Below are 13,079 nucleotides of genomic sequence, written 5' to 3' on the forward strand. Positions count from 1 at the left end.
GCAAGGGCGGTTCGTGGGAGAGCGCCCACCGCCAAGGGGCAAGGCCAGCCTCAGCCCACAGGGCATCTCAGGTGCCTGAGGTGGGGGCCTCCTTACGAGGGCAGGAGGCAGGTGCTCTGGACTCACCTCGGAGCCCCAGGAGCTGGCCTCGGTGCAGGACCACGGCTGGGGAGGTGAGGGGCGCAGCATGGAAGGGAGAGGAGACAAGTCACGGGAAGGGCGGGCAGCATCCCCGTCCCCCGGAGCGAGGCCTGGCCGATCATGCCCCCCCCCCCACCCGACTCTTGTCCCTCAGCAGCAGTCACCACCACCTGTGCAGATGTCGGGGCGGGGGGTCACTCACTCTCGGTCAGCGGGATGGAGATGACCACTCCGTTGCCGGTGCCCACCCAGAGGCGGTTGCCCGCGATGAGCAGGGCTGTGATCCGCACGAAGGAGAAGCCCAGCTTGCCTGTGCCTGGGGTGAGGAGGGCAAGGCAGTCAGCACGGCTGGTGCGGGGGGCCCTCCCTGCCCTGACGCCCGAGCCTGGCGCAGCCCCTCACCCAGCATCTTGCTGACGTAGGGCTCGATGTCCACGTCCTGCAGGTGCTGGTGGGTGTGGGCGTGGTAGAGCCTCAACGTAGAATCCAAGCGGATGGACACCCACACCCCATCCCCGATCCACGCCAGCTGCCGCACTTGGCTCTCCCGCCGTGGGTGGGCGTCGAATGACTTCTGTGGGGTCATGGCAGCGCCGTCAGCGGGGGTGGGGGCTCTGAACCCACCACAGCCCCTGGGTCACGGTGACGCCCATGCAGCTCACTGCGGCCTTCAGTCTAGTGCCTGCTTTGCCCCTTGGGGTGCAGGCTCCTGCGAGGAGCTGTAGTCATGACCCCGCCCCGGGAAGGCGTGCGGGGCCCCTGCGGGTCTCAGCCTGACTTGCTGCCGAGTAAAGCGGCAGGTACAACCAGACGGACTGGCGCTCACGGCCCAGCTGCCCTTTGCCGGCCGTGATGTAGTCGCCTCCCTTGACCGCACAACGCCCCCAGGGCCCATTAGAAGGCACACTGGGAGCGCCATCCACCAGCAGGAGCCACTTGCCCTCCCGCAAGGCCCTCCTGCTACCAGCACGCACCTCAATCTGCATCGTCTTGGGCTGGATGACGTGCACCTTGTTTTTGTAGCCACACCAGACGCGGTCGCACACGACGGCCATGCAGCGGATGGAGTGGTGGGGGTGGCCCAGGTCCATAAGGTGATAGTTGCTCAGGTCCCACTGGCCATCTGCAGAGAGCCCCAGACACCTGCTCAGGCCTGGCCAGGGCCCACCTCTGCCCACGGAGGGGGTGGCCACTCACCCACCCAGAGCCCCCGGACCTCACCTTCACCTCGGTGGAAGATGGCCAGAGTCCCGTCGGCCAGGGCCACCAGCACTCGCCCTTTCACATGCCTGGAATGGGACGGTGGTGAGCGAGCGGGCTTAGGCCGCTGGCCGGCCCCTCCCTCCCGACGCCCCGCCCTCAGCTGGGGTCACGTACACCAGGCTCAGCACGGAGTCCTTTAGCTTGATGGAGTGCAGACACTTCTTCCAGTTTGCCACGGCTGAGTGCACGTAGAGCCTGTGGGAGGTGGCCACGGTGGGCAGGGGTGCTCGCCCAGGAGACCCTCCCCAACCCCTGCCCCAGGGCCCCACCTACCAGCCGTTCTGGGCTCCCAGCCACATGGTGGGGGCAGCGCTATTGCTGGCCCCTGCAGGGTCTGCGCTGGGCTCCGGCTCGGGCTGCACCCCACCTGTGTCGGCCTCCGGCCCGTTCTCACTGCAGGAAAGATGGCTGCTCCAGGGTGGCCCGTGGGAGCCCGTCCCCGCCCACCTCGGCCAGTCTCCCCTCCCCTCTGTCCGCCCCATCCTGAGAGAGCCCACCTGCCAGGCTGGGCACTGGGGGCCGGGGCAGGGGCCAGGTCAGTGAAGACATGCTCCGTGAGGGGCCCAGGCCGCACCGCAGCTGCCTCTGCCTCACTAGGCCCGGAGTCTGGCACCTCCGTGGCTTCTGTGGCCTCCTCCGTGGACTGAGATGGGTTGACCTTCCCGCTGGCGACAGTAGCCACCTCCCCTGCAGAAGGGAAGGGTGAGCGTGGCCCGGTGGTGGGGAGGAACAAAGGGGCTTAGGGCAGGCGGCCGCCCGGGCGCAGGCCCAGCTCACCCTGGCCCTTGTCCAGCACTGGGGTATCCCCTCGGGAGGAGCAGTTGCTGCGAGGCACGTTGCAACGGGTGGCGCAGCCCACCAGGGTGATGCCCGCCAGCACGCCGTCGGCACCGGAATCCTCGGGGTTCACGTCGCTGTCCAGGAAGATCTCCCCCGGGGGGTAGTCACTGTCACTGGCCGCTGGGGGGAGAGTCACGGCCCCATCACCCCACACCGAGGAGCCCCTTCTACCAGACCACACCCAGGGCTCACGTCCCGATGGGGGTGCCGGGGAAGCAGGTAGGAGCCGCCTGCTAATGCAGAGAGCGCAGTGGGCCCCAGGCTCTCAGGCCAGCTTGGCCTTAGCACGTGGGTACCTACTCACAACCACGGCCTGCAGCAAGAGGCATGGAGGAGCGAGACTCTGGTCTCTGGGAGCAAACAACTCTGATCACGTGTCAGAAAGTTAAGAACTCTGAGCAGCTTGGGCCATCTTGGAAAATTGCCCCCGGCAGGGCCCTGGCCACCCCCAAATGCTGGCATGAGGAATGCTGCTGAGAGGCAAAGCCAAGCCTCCGCCGGCCCCCGCTCTCCCTGCAGCAGCTGGGCAGTGGGAACCGGGCCCACCGGCAGGTCCGTGCTCAGTGCCTGACGGGTATTTCAATCTGTCCTGTGGCCCATCTCCTTCCAGGCAAGTGAGTGAGCATCACCTTGGGGTCTTCTCCTGGTTGTTCACAGGACTAAGGGGCGAGACTATCAGTGTGCTCCCCTCTGGACGGCCCCACGGGCTCCCGTGTGTCCACAGCATGTCCCAAGCAAGGCTGGTGTGGCTCGGCGGCCTCCTACCATCCCAGCCATCTGTGGAGTGGCGCAGAGCCCGCGCTGCCGGCCCTCACCTGGAATGCTGGAGATGCACAGGACATGGGCATTGCAGACGGTGAACTGGTCCACCACGGTGCCTGGCTGGTTGGCATCGATGATGACCACTTTGCTGGTGGTCAGGGTGCTGGTGAGGATCCACACGCGGCTGGAGGTGGCGTCTGGCTCGGGGAGCTCTTTCGCCTGTTTCAGAGCACGGGAGAGCAGGCTTCTCCAGCAGCCGCACGGGTCCTGGGGGCCTCCTGAGCTCTCTCAGGGTGCAGCCCTGCCCGCGGCCTCAGGGGATGTGGCTGTCCTCCCTCGCAGACGGAATGTCCCATCTAGACCGCTGGTGTGCATGGCCTCACTCCCATGGAGGAGGACTGAGCTCCAGTGCCTCGGTCCCTGTCCCCCAAGCCAGTCTGGGCCACAGAACGAAGCCTTGGACCCCGTGTGTGTGAAGCCTTTTCCGCCAGCCTCCTGTCCTCAGCCCCGCCCACGCTCCAGCACACAGCTTGCAAGGAGGGAGACGCCCCTGGGGGCCTGACCCCTCCAGCCTACTGTCTGCTGAGCCTCTGGCCCCCCGCATGTCCCCACCCACCCAGGAGGCAGCACAGGCCCCTGCCTGCCCTGGACAGGGGGCGGGGACCTCATATGAGCCCCATCCTGCGGCACCGTCCCCAGCTGTCTTGTTTCTGTCACTCTCAACACGATTCCACTGCTGGGAGCAGCGGGACGGGGGTCCCTGGCCCGGCCGTCTGCTCTGACCTTCTTCTCGGGGGACGTGTGATTGCTCTTGGTTTCTCCTTCCACTTCCCGGTCGCAGGTCAGAGGGTCACGGCCTGGCGCAGGCCTGACTCCATTCCCAGAGTCGTCCTCGCTCGGTTTCCACCCACTCAGGTTCACGCCCGCGGCACACCACAGCTGGGAGAGTGGCCATGGGGTCAGTGAGCCCACTCCCCTGCGCCGGCCCCCGGGGGCCCCCACCACAGCCCACCCGCCCCCATCTGTCAGGCCCATGGGGCCAGCTCACCTTCATGGTTGGGTCTTTCTCCACCAGAGGGCGGCAGTACACGGGGACAGGCACGTTCTTCATCCGCGTGTCCTCCTGGCCCCCGTTGGGACTCAGCTGCAACCACAAGGCAGAGGCCACGTGGGCGCGAGTCCTGGGGCAGAGAGCCGGCCCAGGCAGCAAGAGCCGGGCCCTCCGTAGGTGGGGCCGTGGGGGCACTGCGGGGCTGCCCAGGCGGCTCCCCAGCTGCCGTCCTGCCTGCCCCAGCAACCCCCCAGCCTCCCGCGCCCCGCGCCCCCTGCAGCACCTGCTTGTACTTGGCCGGCAGGCTCCAGCCGCAGGCCTGCAGCCGCCCATCGTCGTTGCGCACGTGCTCGCGCACCTGGCGGTATTGCTCGCGCTTCTGCTCCCGGCGGGTGGAGGACGTGCAGTCACTGGGCAGGAGGCACACAGGTTACTTCCCGCACAGGCCCGTGGGCCTGCCCTGCACGGAGCATGCCTGGGCCCGGCGCCCAGGCGGCAGGACCGTGGCTCTCCCCGCACAGGCGCACCCACACCTGCCCCTGTCCGGCTCCCCCCAAGCGTGCCCTACGGTGCCGCCTCCCCTCCCCGGGGCCTGTCTTCTGGCTCAAGACACACAATTCCCCACTTCTGCCCTGGAGCCAAAATCTTGGTATCAAAACTAAGGAAAACACAAAATTCCGAACAGAGAGTTATTCCCTGGAAGCAGCCCCACACTGCCAGCTTCCTATGGGCCCCAGGAATCTCTGTGGAGCACAGGGGTGCAGGCCACAGCCCGGGGTGCGGCCTGGCCTGGCCTGGCTGCCGGCCGCAGTGCCGTCTCCAAGGGCGGGGGGCCAGGTCAGCGGAGGGGCTGTGTGCAGCCCTCTGGGACGCAGGGCAGGGACTGGGGGGGAGTGCCCAGGGACATCCCATGCACCCGGTCAGGCTGGAGGGGGGCAGGGTGCGGCCCAGAGAGGTCGGCCTCGGATGCTGGCCAGCCTCCTTCCCGCCACGGACCACGTCCCCCAGGTGGTGAGGCAGGGGTTGCTCCTGCCTCAGAGCCTGGAGGGGCGGGGCCCTGGGGCCCACGGCCCCCCTCAGCCCCCCACCCGTGCAGGCCAGCACAAGGAGCAGGGCACCCTGCGGGACACTCACTCGTCAGGGAAGAACTCCAGGGGCCGGCTGCCAGCAGAGATGGGGCACATAGCGTGGCTGCGGCGCTGGCTGAAGCCGGCCGTGGTGGGGGACTTGTAATGGATGTTCACCGAGGGATAGGACCGCTTGGCCGGAGGGGGGCTGGACGAGGAGCTGAAGAGGCGGCTGAAGCTGCCAGTGGAGGCATGGAAGTGAGGGGCAGCCAAAGGGGAGTCTTCCCTGCCCCCTCCCCATCCTGGCACCCCCAACTCACAATTGCCAGATGGTGGACTTTTTCTTCTCCTGGACAGATGGATGCTCTCGGGACGCTCTACAGGGGAGCGGTGGTGGTGGGGGTGCTGCTCAGCCCGCATCCAGGCTGACTTGCCCCCAGATGACACCCACCCACTAGGCCCTGCCCAGGCCAACCCTGAGCCTCCCTTGCCTGTGACGTCTCAGGGTGCTGGGGAGGCCCCCGCACAGACGCACCGGGGATCAGCCTCAGGGAGAAGGTGCTCCTGGGTGGGTCAGTCACAGCTTCCCGGAGGGGTCCCGGCACACCAGCCCCCAACATGCCCCAGCCCGGTCTAGACCAGCCAGGCCCCCCCACAGGCTCCCACCAGGCCCCCTTCCAGTCCTCCTGCGAGAGAGGGAGGTGGGGGGAGTCAGCCTTATTCCCACTGTCAGGGCCTCCTACAGTGATCACGGCTCACAAATGGAGACCCGAGGGTGGCCAGGACGGGGAGAGGGGGCCCACCTGATCATCTCGGTCCACCGCACAGCCTCCTGGAGCTCCATCAGCCTCTCCTTGTACTGGTTGCGCTCCATGAGCACACGGGCCATCTCCACCCGCGTGAAGCGGCGGCGCTGTGCTATGGGGATCTTGTCCTGCAGGGAGGGCACTGCCGTTCAGCCAGGGAGGGGCCGGCCAGCAGGTCCGTCCGGTGCCCTCGGAGACCAGCTCACACCATGCTTCCTCTCCAGGCTGGCCTCCGGATTCCCACAGATCCTCAGGCAAATGCGGTGGGGAGGGCATATGGGGAGTCTGCCCACCCCCGAAAGGGTAACCTTTCCAGGAGGTCACATGACGTACTTGAGGAGCATAACACAGTGACTTTTCTCACAACCCCTGGACCCCACGGCAATCCCAAATGCTTTCAGTCAGCACTAACAGGTGACGCTGGTCCCAGGGGGAACCACAGGAAGAGAGGTTCTAGGGAAGGTCCAGTGAGCAGGACCGGGGGACACAAGGTCCCAGGGGGACGCTGGAGATTTTGGCAGATCTGTGTGGGGTCTGCCATCTGTGAGTGCTGGGGCAGGACCCAGTCTGCTCTGAGTAGCTGTGTCCTGGGCTGCTACACGCTGGCACAGGGGTGAGGGACCATGGGGGGTTGCCAGGCCAGTGAGCATGAGCCCCCAGGCCCACGCAAGGAGTCCCAGGTGCCGATCGACATGTCCTCTGGCTCCACAATTCACCTGCACCTCTAGTTCTCTCCTAGGGTACTCAGAGGTGGGGGCTGCACAGGGTGGGCCGAAGGAATATGTGGCCAGCACCCTGATATGTGCATCAGACACCCCGAAAATAGCAGAGCTAATGAGTGGTGGGGTCAGTGTCCACGGTCCACCTCGGGCTAGGAGCCGGGCCCTGCCATCTGCTGAAGGAAGGCAGCCCGGTCGCTGGGCCCGGGCCAAAAGGGGGTCCATGGGGGTGAGAGAAAAGGCCCTGACACACCCTTCCCCTCAGGCCTCCCTGCAACAGTCAGTTACAAGCCCCCAAGGAGCGGAGGGCTGTCCTCAGGACCGTCCTTGCACCTGACGGGGGGGGATGTGGGCCCCTAAGGCTGAATGGGGGTTCCCGCCAGGAAAGGGCAGAGGGGAAGACACAGAAGGGGTGAGGAGGGCCCCGAGACCCGCCCCGCGCTGCCCGCCCCCCATGCCCCACATGTTAATAGTGGAATATACCAATTCTGTACAGAGATAGCTGCTTACATCCTCCACCTCTTCTTTGGGCTCTCGGCGGGCGACAATGGCCTCTGACTTCACTCTGCAGGATGAGGAGGGAATTGTGGCAGGGGTGGAGGCCCAGGGGCACTCTGGCTCAGGCCCTGGGGGACCAGCGGCCCACTGCCCTGCTCGCACGCGGCCTGACAGCCGGACGTGTGTCCTGGCCGCCCCAGTGCAGGAGCAGGGGATGGGGAAGGCAGGCTAGCGGTACAGACGGCTGGCCAGCACCAGCAGGTCTGCCACCCCCACAGGCCCACCTCCCACCCTCCCCTTTCCACCCCTGGGGGGAGCATCAGGCTGGAAGAGAAAGGCCACCACGAAGTGCAAAGTGCTGGGAAGGGGACCCCAGATCTTTCTGGGGTTCCTCCACGCCCTTCTCCCGAAGGAACCTATGAAGGTTGCCAGAGACAGGACACCGTGCCTTCTAAGGGAGAAGAGGAGGCAGGCGGACGATACAGGACCTGGGCCTGGATGGGGGAGAAGAGGGGGCAGCTGGGCCCGGAGGCGGCTCCAGTGTGAGCTGGAACTGAGGGAGGAGGGGCAGGCTGCACGGTGAGCACAGAGGTGAGCCACTGGGGGAGTGTCCTCCAGAGGGAACCTGGATGGGAGGGACTGGGGGGTCTGCCCCCCACTTCTAGGAGCCCCACCTCCTCCCAGGGCCCCAGCCCCAGGCCTGGGCTCACCTCCTCAGCTCCTCCTCCAGGTCCTTGATGCGGCCCTCCAGCCTGAGTTTGGCCTGCCTGGCGGCTTCCAAGTCCCCTTTGAGCACCTCCTGCTCCCCGGACAGCTGGTCCACCTTGGCGATGAGGTCATTCTTCACCACATTCAGAGCGTTTCTTTGAGAAGACAAAGAGTCGAGAAGTCCATGTGAACCGCTGTGCACGCGGTGTGATGGGGGCTCAACGAGGCCTGCCCACCTGCAGGGGTCTGAGAGGGGACCCCCCCCCCACTGCAGAATGCAGAGAAAGGCGGTGACCCTAGAGGGGTGAGCTGGGCCATGTGGATCTGGGCCCTCCCTGGGGTTGTTACAGGGAGGCCCCAGCCCTGGAGGCAGGCTATCTCAGCAACGGCCCTGCTAGAGGACAGCATTCCTTTTTTTTTTTCTGAGAGAGAGGGAAGTGCGGGGGGGAAGAGAGAGAATCCCAAGCAGAATCCACGCCCGGTCCTGAGCCTGATGTGGGGCTGGATCCCACAACCCTGAGATCATGACCTGAACCGAAATCAAGAGTGGGAGGCTTAACCGATGGAGCCCCCCAGGCACCCCTGAAGAGCGTTCTTACTTGGTTTCTAGAAGCTGTGAGTTCTCCAGCAGCAGATTCCCCACTTCCTTGCCCATTCCTGAAACAAAAGGCACAGAGATATTATCTGTGCCGGCCAGCTAAGCCAGATGCTACTCCACCTGCCCCAGAGCACCAACCCTCCTCCCCGGGGGCAGCTTGGCCCTGGGGGGCAGATGTGGGGGGACGAGGCCCACAGGTCTGGCCTCTGGGAACACTGGGCAGACGGACCCTGGGGAGAGGCCTCTGCTGGTCTTCCGGTGGGCTCTCAGCCAGCAGCGCCATCAGGGACAGAGTCCAGCCTCTGGATGGCACTGCCTGGATGGGCATGACCTCCCATAGCATTCTATCCACATGAGGTCTGTGTACAGTCACGGCTCAGCCGGCACCAGCCTGAGCTGACCGGGTGGCCTCTGCAGCCACCTCAATCTCTGTCCCCTCTCAGCATCTCCCCCAGCTCTGGGTTTCCGAGTCCTTCGTGAGGCAGACCCTTCTCAGAGCTGTCCCCAGAATGGCAGCTGGAACCGTGGTGATGGGGACAGAGCAAACAGCGCAGGACGGCAGAGAGCCCCTGGCCAAGGAGATGGGATGGCCCCTCCACCGCGGTCAGCAGCAGGGAGAGCGGGAGCGGAAGTGAGGACAGAGGGGTCCACCCAGCTCCTCTAAACCAAGCCCCAAAGTGGACCCCACCGACTAAGCTCTCTGCAGGCGTGTCACAAAAACTCCGAAATACCGACACTCAGGACAGACAGCCCCGGAAGCCCAGGGTCTGTTCCTCCTATCACCTGTCCCTGGTCTAAGGCAATCGTGAGACAAGACCCACGAACGTGGAGCACTGAGCGTGGGTTCTGACTGCTGTCTCCATTCCCGCCCCCTCAGCCTGTCAAGGGTCTGCTCTGAGGGAGGACGCTGGGGAGTCAGGGCTCGAGCCCCACCCCCACCCCGGGGGCCAGGAGCCAGGAGAGCCTGTGGCCCCTGCTGACCCCACCACCGCCCCCACCATGCAGAGCAAAGCAAACGGCTCATGAAGCACGAAGAAGGTGTGAGGCACACAGAGAAAGGCAGGAACGGGAGAAACACAAACTGAAACGGGGCCTTGGCCTTACCAAAGAAATCATGGCGCACTAGGAGAGCCGTCCCAGTCCCACGGGAGCCGGGCGACCAGGGCGGCAGGGAGAGGGAAGGGAGAAAAAACAAGCGCATTAAGCCTGTGTGAGCAGCAGGGGGGCGGTCCGCTAGGGCTACTTGTCTCTGGGCTCGGGGTGCACACTGGAGAGGGACGGGAGGGGCAGGCTCCTCCGTCTGGAAAGTGTATCCTGGGGGCTGCACAGGAGACCACCAGGTCAAGAGCACCTGGGCAGTGAGGTGGAGGGCCAAGCAATGCACCCAACTCCTGGGCCAGGAGGGATGGGGGTTAGGGGGCAAGTCTCTGCAAAATGAGGGGACCTGGCGTGCCTCTGAGCACACCGGGTGGGTGCACGTGGGTGGGCTGGGGGCTCAGGCCCTCCTGATGGGAACACAGGAAGAAAGCAGGAGCAGAGTCCTCTGCCATGTGGGAAGAGGACTCCCGACTTCTGGGGTGCACCCGACAGAGGGGAGATGCCACACAACTGGGCCTGCAGTCCCATCCAGTCAAACTGTCCTATGCTTCTGATGGTTCCGGAGAACCGTAAGAAATGGCCCTGGGGGACTGTCGGCCTCTGGAAGGATAGGGTTGAGGCCATTGTCAGTGGGCTAGTAGAGCAAGCCAAAAATAAGCTTCCGAGCGGCAGGAGGCTGGTGAGCAAAAGCACGTGTGCCTTTAGTGGCCTGGAAAGGGACCAGGAGGGGACGGGCTGCACAGCCAGCAGTGACTGGACAGCAGCAGGGAGTGTCCCAAGGATGCTGCCCAGTCCAGCTGGATGCCGCCGTGGGGGGAGGGGCGCAAAGGCGCAGACAGACGGCAGAGATACGCACCTGAGAACTCCCCTGGGGCCGTGTCCAGTGAAGCACAGAGAGACGGGGGAAAGGAAGTGACAAAGGTCAGTGGGTGACTGGAACCAACAAAATAAAGAGATTCTTATTAAAAAAAAAAAAAAGCAACATCAAGCAGCCATCTTTGCATTGAAAGGCATGAAGGAATACAAGCAGATGTCACCGGGCCTGTGGGTGACAAATCCCACTGGGGACGGCAACCCTATAGGAAGACAGAGACCCAGAGTGCCGGGCCCCACACCTGCTCAGCCCTCAGGAGGGCAAAGCCTCTGCAGCTAACACCCAGGAAGGTGAGAGCGCGCATGGGTGTGGTGTGTGTGCATGTGCATGTGTGGGGTATGTGTGTGTGCATACACGTGCACGTGTATGTGTGTGAGTGCGTGAGGTGTACATGCATGAGGTACGTGTGTGTGCATGTGCATGTGCGTGTGTGTGTGCATAGGGTATGTGTGTGCGTGCATTGCATGCGTGGGGGTGGGGGGTGTGCATATGCATGTGAGGGGTCTGTGTGTGCTCGTGTGTGTGTGAAGTACATATGTGCATGCATGTGTGGGTTATGTGTGTGTGTGTACATGTGCGTGCATAGAGTATGTGCGTGCGTGCATATGCATGTGTGGGGTACGTGCGCATGCATGGGGTACATCTATGTGCGTGGAGTATGTGTGTGGGGTGTGTGGCATGTGTGTGTGTGTGAGATACGTGTGTGCGTGCATGTGCATGTGTGGGATATGTGTGTGCATTGCATGCGTGGGGCACATGTGTATGTACATGCGTGGGGTGAGGTGTGTGCATGCATGTGAGTGGGGTACATGTGTGGGGGCACATGTGTGAGCATGCATGTGCGTGCATGGGGTACGTGTGTGTGCAGGTGTGTGAGATGTGTGCGTGCATTGCAAGCATGGGATGTGTGCATGTGCATGGGGGTGGGGTGTGTGCGTGTGCGTGCGTGGGTGGGGTAGGGTGTCCAGGGCGTCCAGGCTCAAGACGCCCTCCCCAGAGTGCGTGAGCTGGGCCTTATAGGCCCCAGCCAGCTTGGGTCTTCTGGGAAGGATGCGGCCTCAGGCGAAGGCTGGGCAAAGACAAAAGGGAGTGAAGGCCAGCTGGCAGGGACGGAGTAGGAGGGCGGGCAGCGGGGGCAGCGGGGGCGGCGGGCATGTGGGGCTGGCAGTGCCTTCCTCACTGGGGTCCAAACTCCTCTCCGCTACCCAGCAGGAGATGGGCTGCAACACTACCGTTCTATGTGGTCACTTCCCGCAGAAGCGACAGTATGAAGTCACTTGACTTAAACGCCAAAGTATATAGTTTGCTGTCGGAATTTAAATAAGAAACCGGCGCCCTCTGTCCTCGCTCCTTCCCAGGGCAGCCACCGTCAACAGCTGTCTTCTCGGAACTCCTTCTGGATAAACACCAGCATTTATAGAACAAAATCATGACCATGCTAGCCATCCTCCTGCGTGAGGTGCTTCGCCCCCCACCCGTGTCCCGGGATGCTCTGCACCGGAGATCGGAGCTCACCTCCTGCAGCGCCCCGTCCCATCACTTACCGGGCGCTCGGTGCTTTCCCACACAGGCAGGCCCTGCCTGACCCTGTCCCCTCTGGCCCCGTGGGCCAGCTGCTGCCCCACATTGCCGGCTGCACCGCCACCTGCTGGCCGGGGAGGGGCGCGGCAGCACCTGCTTCGTTTTTGTGGATCTTTTGAGGAGTTATCTCCGCGTTCCCTTTTCAGTTCTGGTTTGTTCTTTTTTTTTTTTTTTTTTTTAAAGATTTTATTTATTTATTTGAGAGAGAAAGAATGAGAGACAGAGAGCACGAGAGGGAAGAGGGCAGAGGGAGAAGCAGACCCCCTGCTGAGCAGGGAGCCCGATGCGGGACTCGATCCTGGGACTCCAGGATCATGACCTGAGCCGAAGGCAGTTGCTTAACCAACTGAGCCACCCAGGCGCCCCAGTTCTGGTTTGTTCTTGAAGTTGAGCGTCCTTTGGTATGTTTGTTGGTATCTTCCGTGAATCTATTTTACCCTCCGCCCACGTTCTATTGTACTCCACTTCTGTAAACGCTGCAGACCACCTGGGTCGGAAACAATGTATCTTCCTGAAGTTGCATGCCTCACACCTGTCAGTATTTTCCTCTATGGCCATGGCCCAGCAGGGAGGCCCAGATCACGAATATGATCTCCGCCACTCTTCCAGCTCTGCGTCCTTGCATTTCTACGTTCAGATCTTCAATCCAACTACAAGTCTTGTGTACGGCGGAGGTGGGGACCAGACTTCATTTCCCACCAGGGGGACACTCCATGAATCCACCATATTTCCCGTGGCTTGAAGTGCTCTGTCTGTCCTACCCGAGTCCCCACAAGGCTCTGGCTCTCACCCGGAACTCATGGGGCCACAATCTTGTCACCGCCCCGGCTCGGCCTTTGCTGGTCACACCTTTGTAAACGCTTTCATGCCGGAACATCGGGCAACCCTGCAGCCTTGTTCTTTCTCAGATATTTCTGGGCTACTCTCACGTCTATTCTCCTGGATGATCCTCAGAATCCATTCATAAAGTGAATTTACATTGGAACCACACACTGCTCTGCGAATCACGGGAAGGCTCATGGAGCTCAGCCTGCAGGTCTCGGTTTTTGAGGTCTCTGCTCTTCAGTCGTGTT

The 13,079-nt window shown here is 63.2% G+C and overlaps 1 protein-coding gene across 13 annotated transcripts in view; it reads right to left on the bottom strand.

The window, feature by feature from the left end:
* MAPK8IP3 (mitogen-activated protein kinase 8 interacting protein 3) overlaps window positions 1–13,079 on the bottom strand; it is a 47,540-nt gene that overhangs the window by 2,057 nt on the left and 32,404 nt on the right. For 5 of the 13 annotated variants that reach the window (XM_036083320.2, XM_036083318.2, XM_036083310.2 and 2 more), the window contains 21 exons: window positions 10,408–10,419; window positions 9,558–9,575; window positions 8,455–8,512; window positions 7,858–8,010; window positions 7,133–7,214; window positions 5,928–6,058; window positions 5,445–5,501; window positions 5,192–5,362; window positions 4,341–4,467; window positions 4,055–4,150; window positions 3,790–3,945; window positions 3,060–3,225; window positions 2,182–2,364; window positions 1,902–2,091; window positions 1,678–1,797; window positions 1,519–1,599; window positions 1,363–1,430; window positions 1,116–1,264; window positions 544–715; window positions 344–457; window positions 127–165 (listed from right to left, as the gene is read on the bottom strand). In XM_036083320.2, the coding sequence (XP_035939213.1) occupies window positions 127–165; window positions 344–457; window positions 544–715; window positions 1,116–1,264; window positions 1,363–1,430; window positions 1,519–1,599; window positions 1,678–1,797; window positions 1,902–2,091; window positions 2,182–2,364; window positions 3,060–3,225; window positions 3,790–3,945; window positions 4,055–4,150; window positions 4,341–4,467; window positions 5,192–5,362; window positions 5,445–5,501; window positions 5,928–6,058; window positions 7,133–7,214; window positions 7,858–8,010; window positions 8,455–8,512; window positions 9,558–9,575; window positions 10,408–10,419 (2,343 nt within the window). The remainder of the gene's footprint in view (window positions 1–126; window positions 166–343; window positions 458–543; window positions 716–1,115; window positions 1,265–1,362; window positions 1,431–1,518; window positions 1,600–1,677; window positions 1,798–1,901; window positions 2,092–2,181; window positions 2,365–3,059; window positions 3,226–3,789; window positions 3,946–4,054; window positions 4,151–4,340; window positions 4,468–5,191; window positions 5,363–5,444; window positions 5,502–5,927; window positions 6,059–7,132; window positions 7,215–7,857; window positions 8,011–8,454; window positions 8,513–9,557; window positions 9,576–10,407; window positions 10,420–13,079) is intronic. The other 8 variants (XM_036083312.2, XM_036083321.2, XM_036083311.2 and 5 more) reach the window with 6 other exon arrangements.

This window comes from Halichoerus grypus, chromosome 6 (genome assembly GCF_964656455.1).
Source record: "Halichoerus grypus chromosome 6, mHalGry1.hap1.1, whole genome shotgun sequence".
Classification (NCBI taxonomy): Eukaryota; Metazoa; Chordata; class Mammalia; order Carnivora; family Phocidae; genus Halichoerus; species Halichoerus grypus.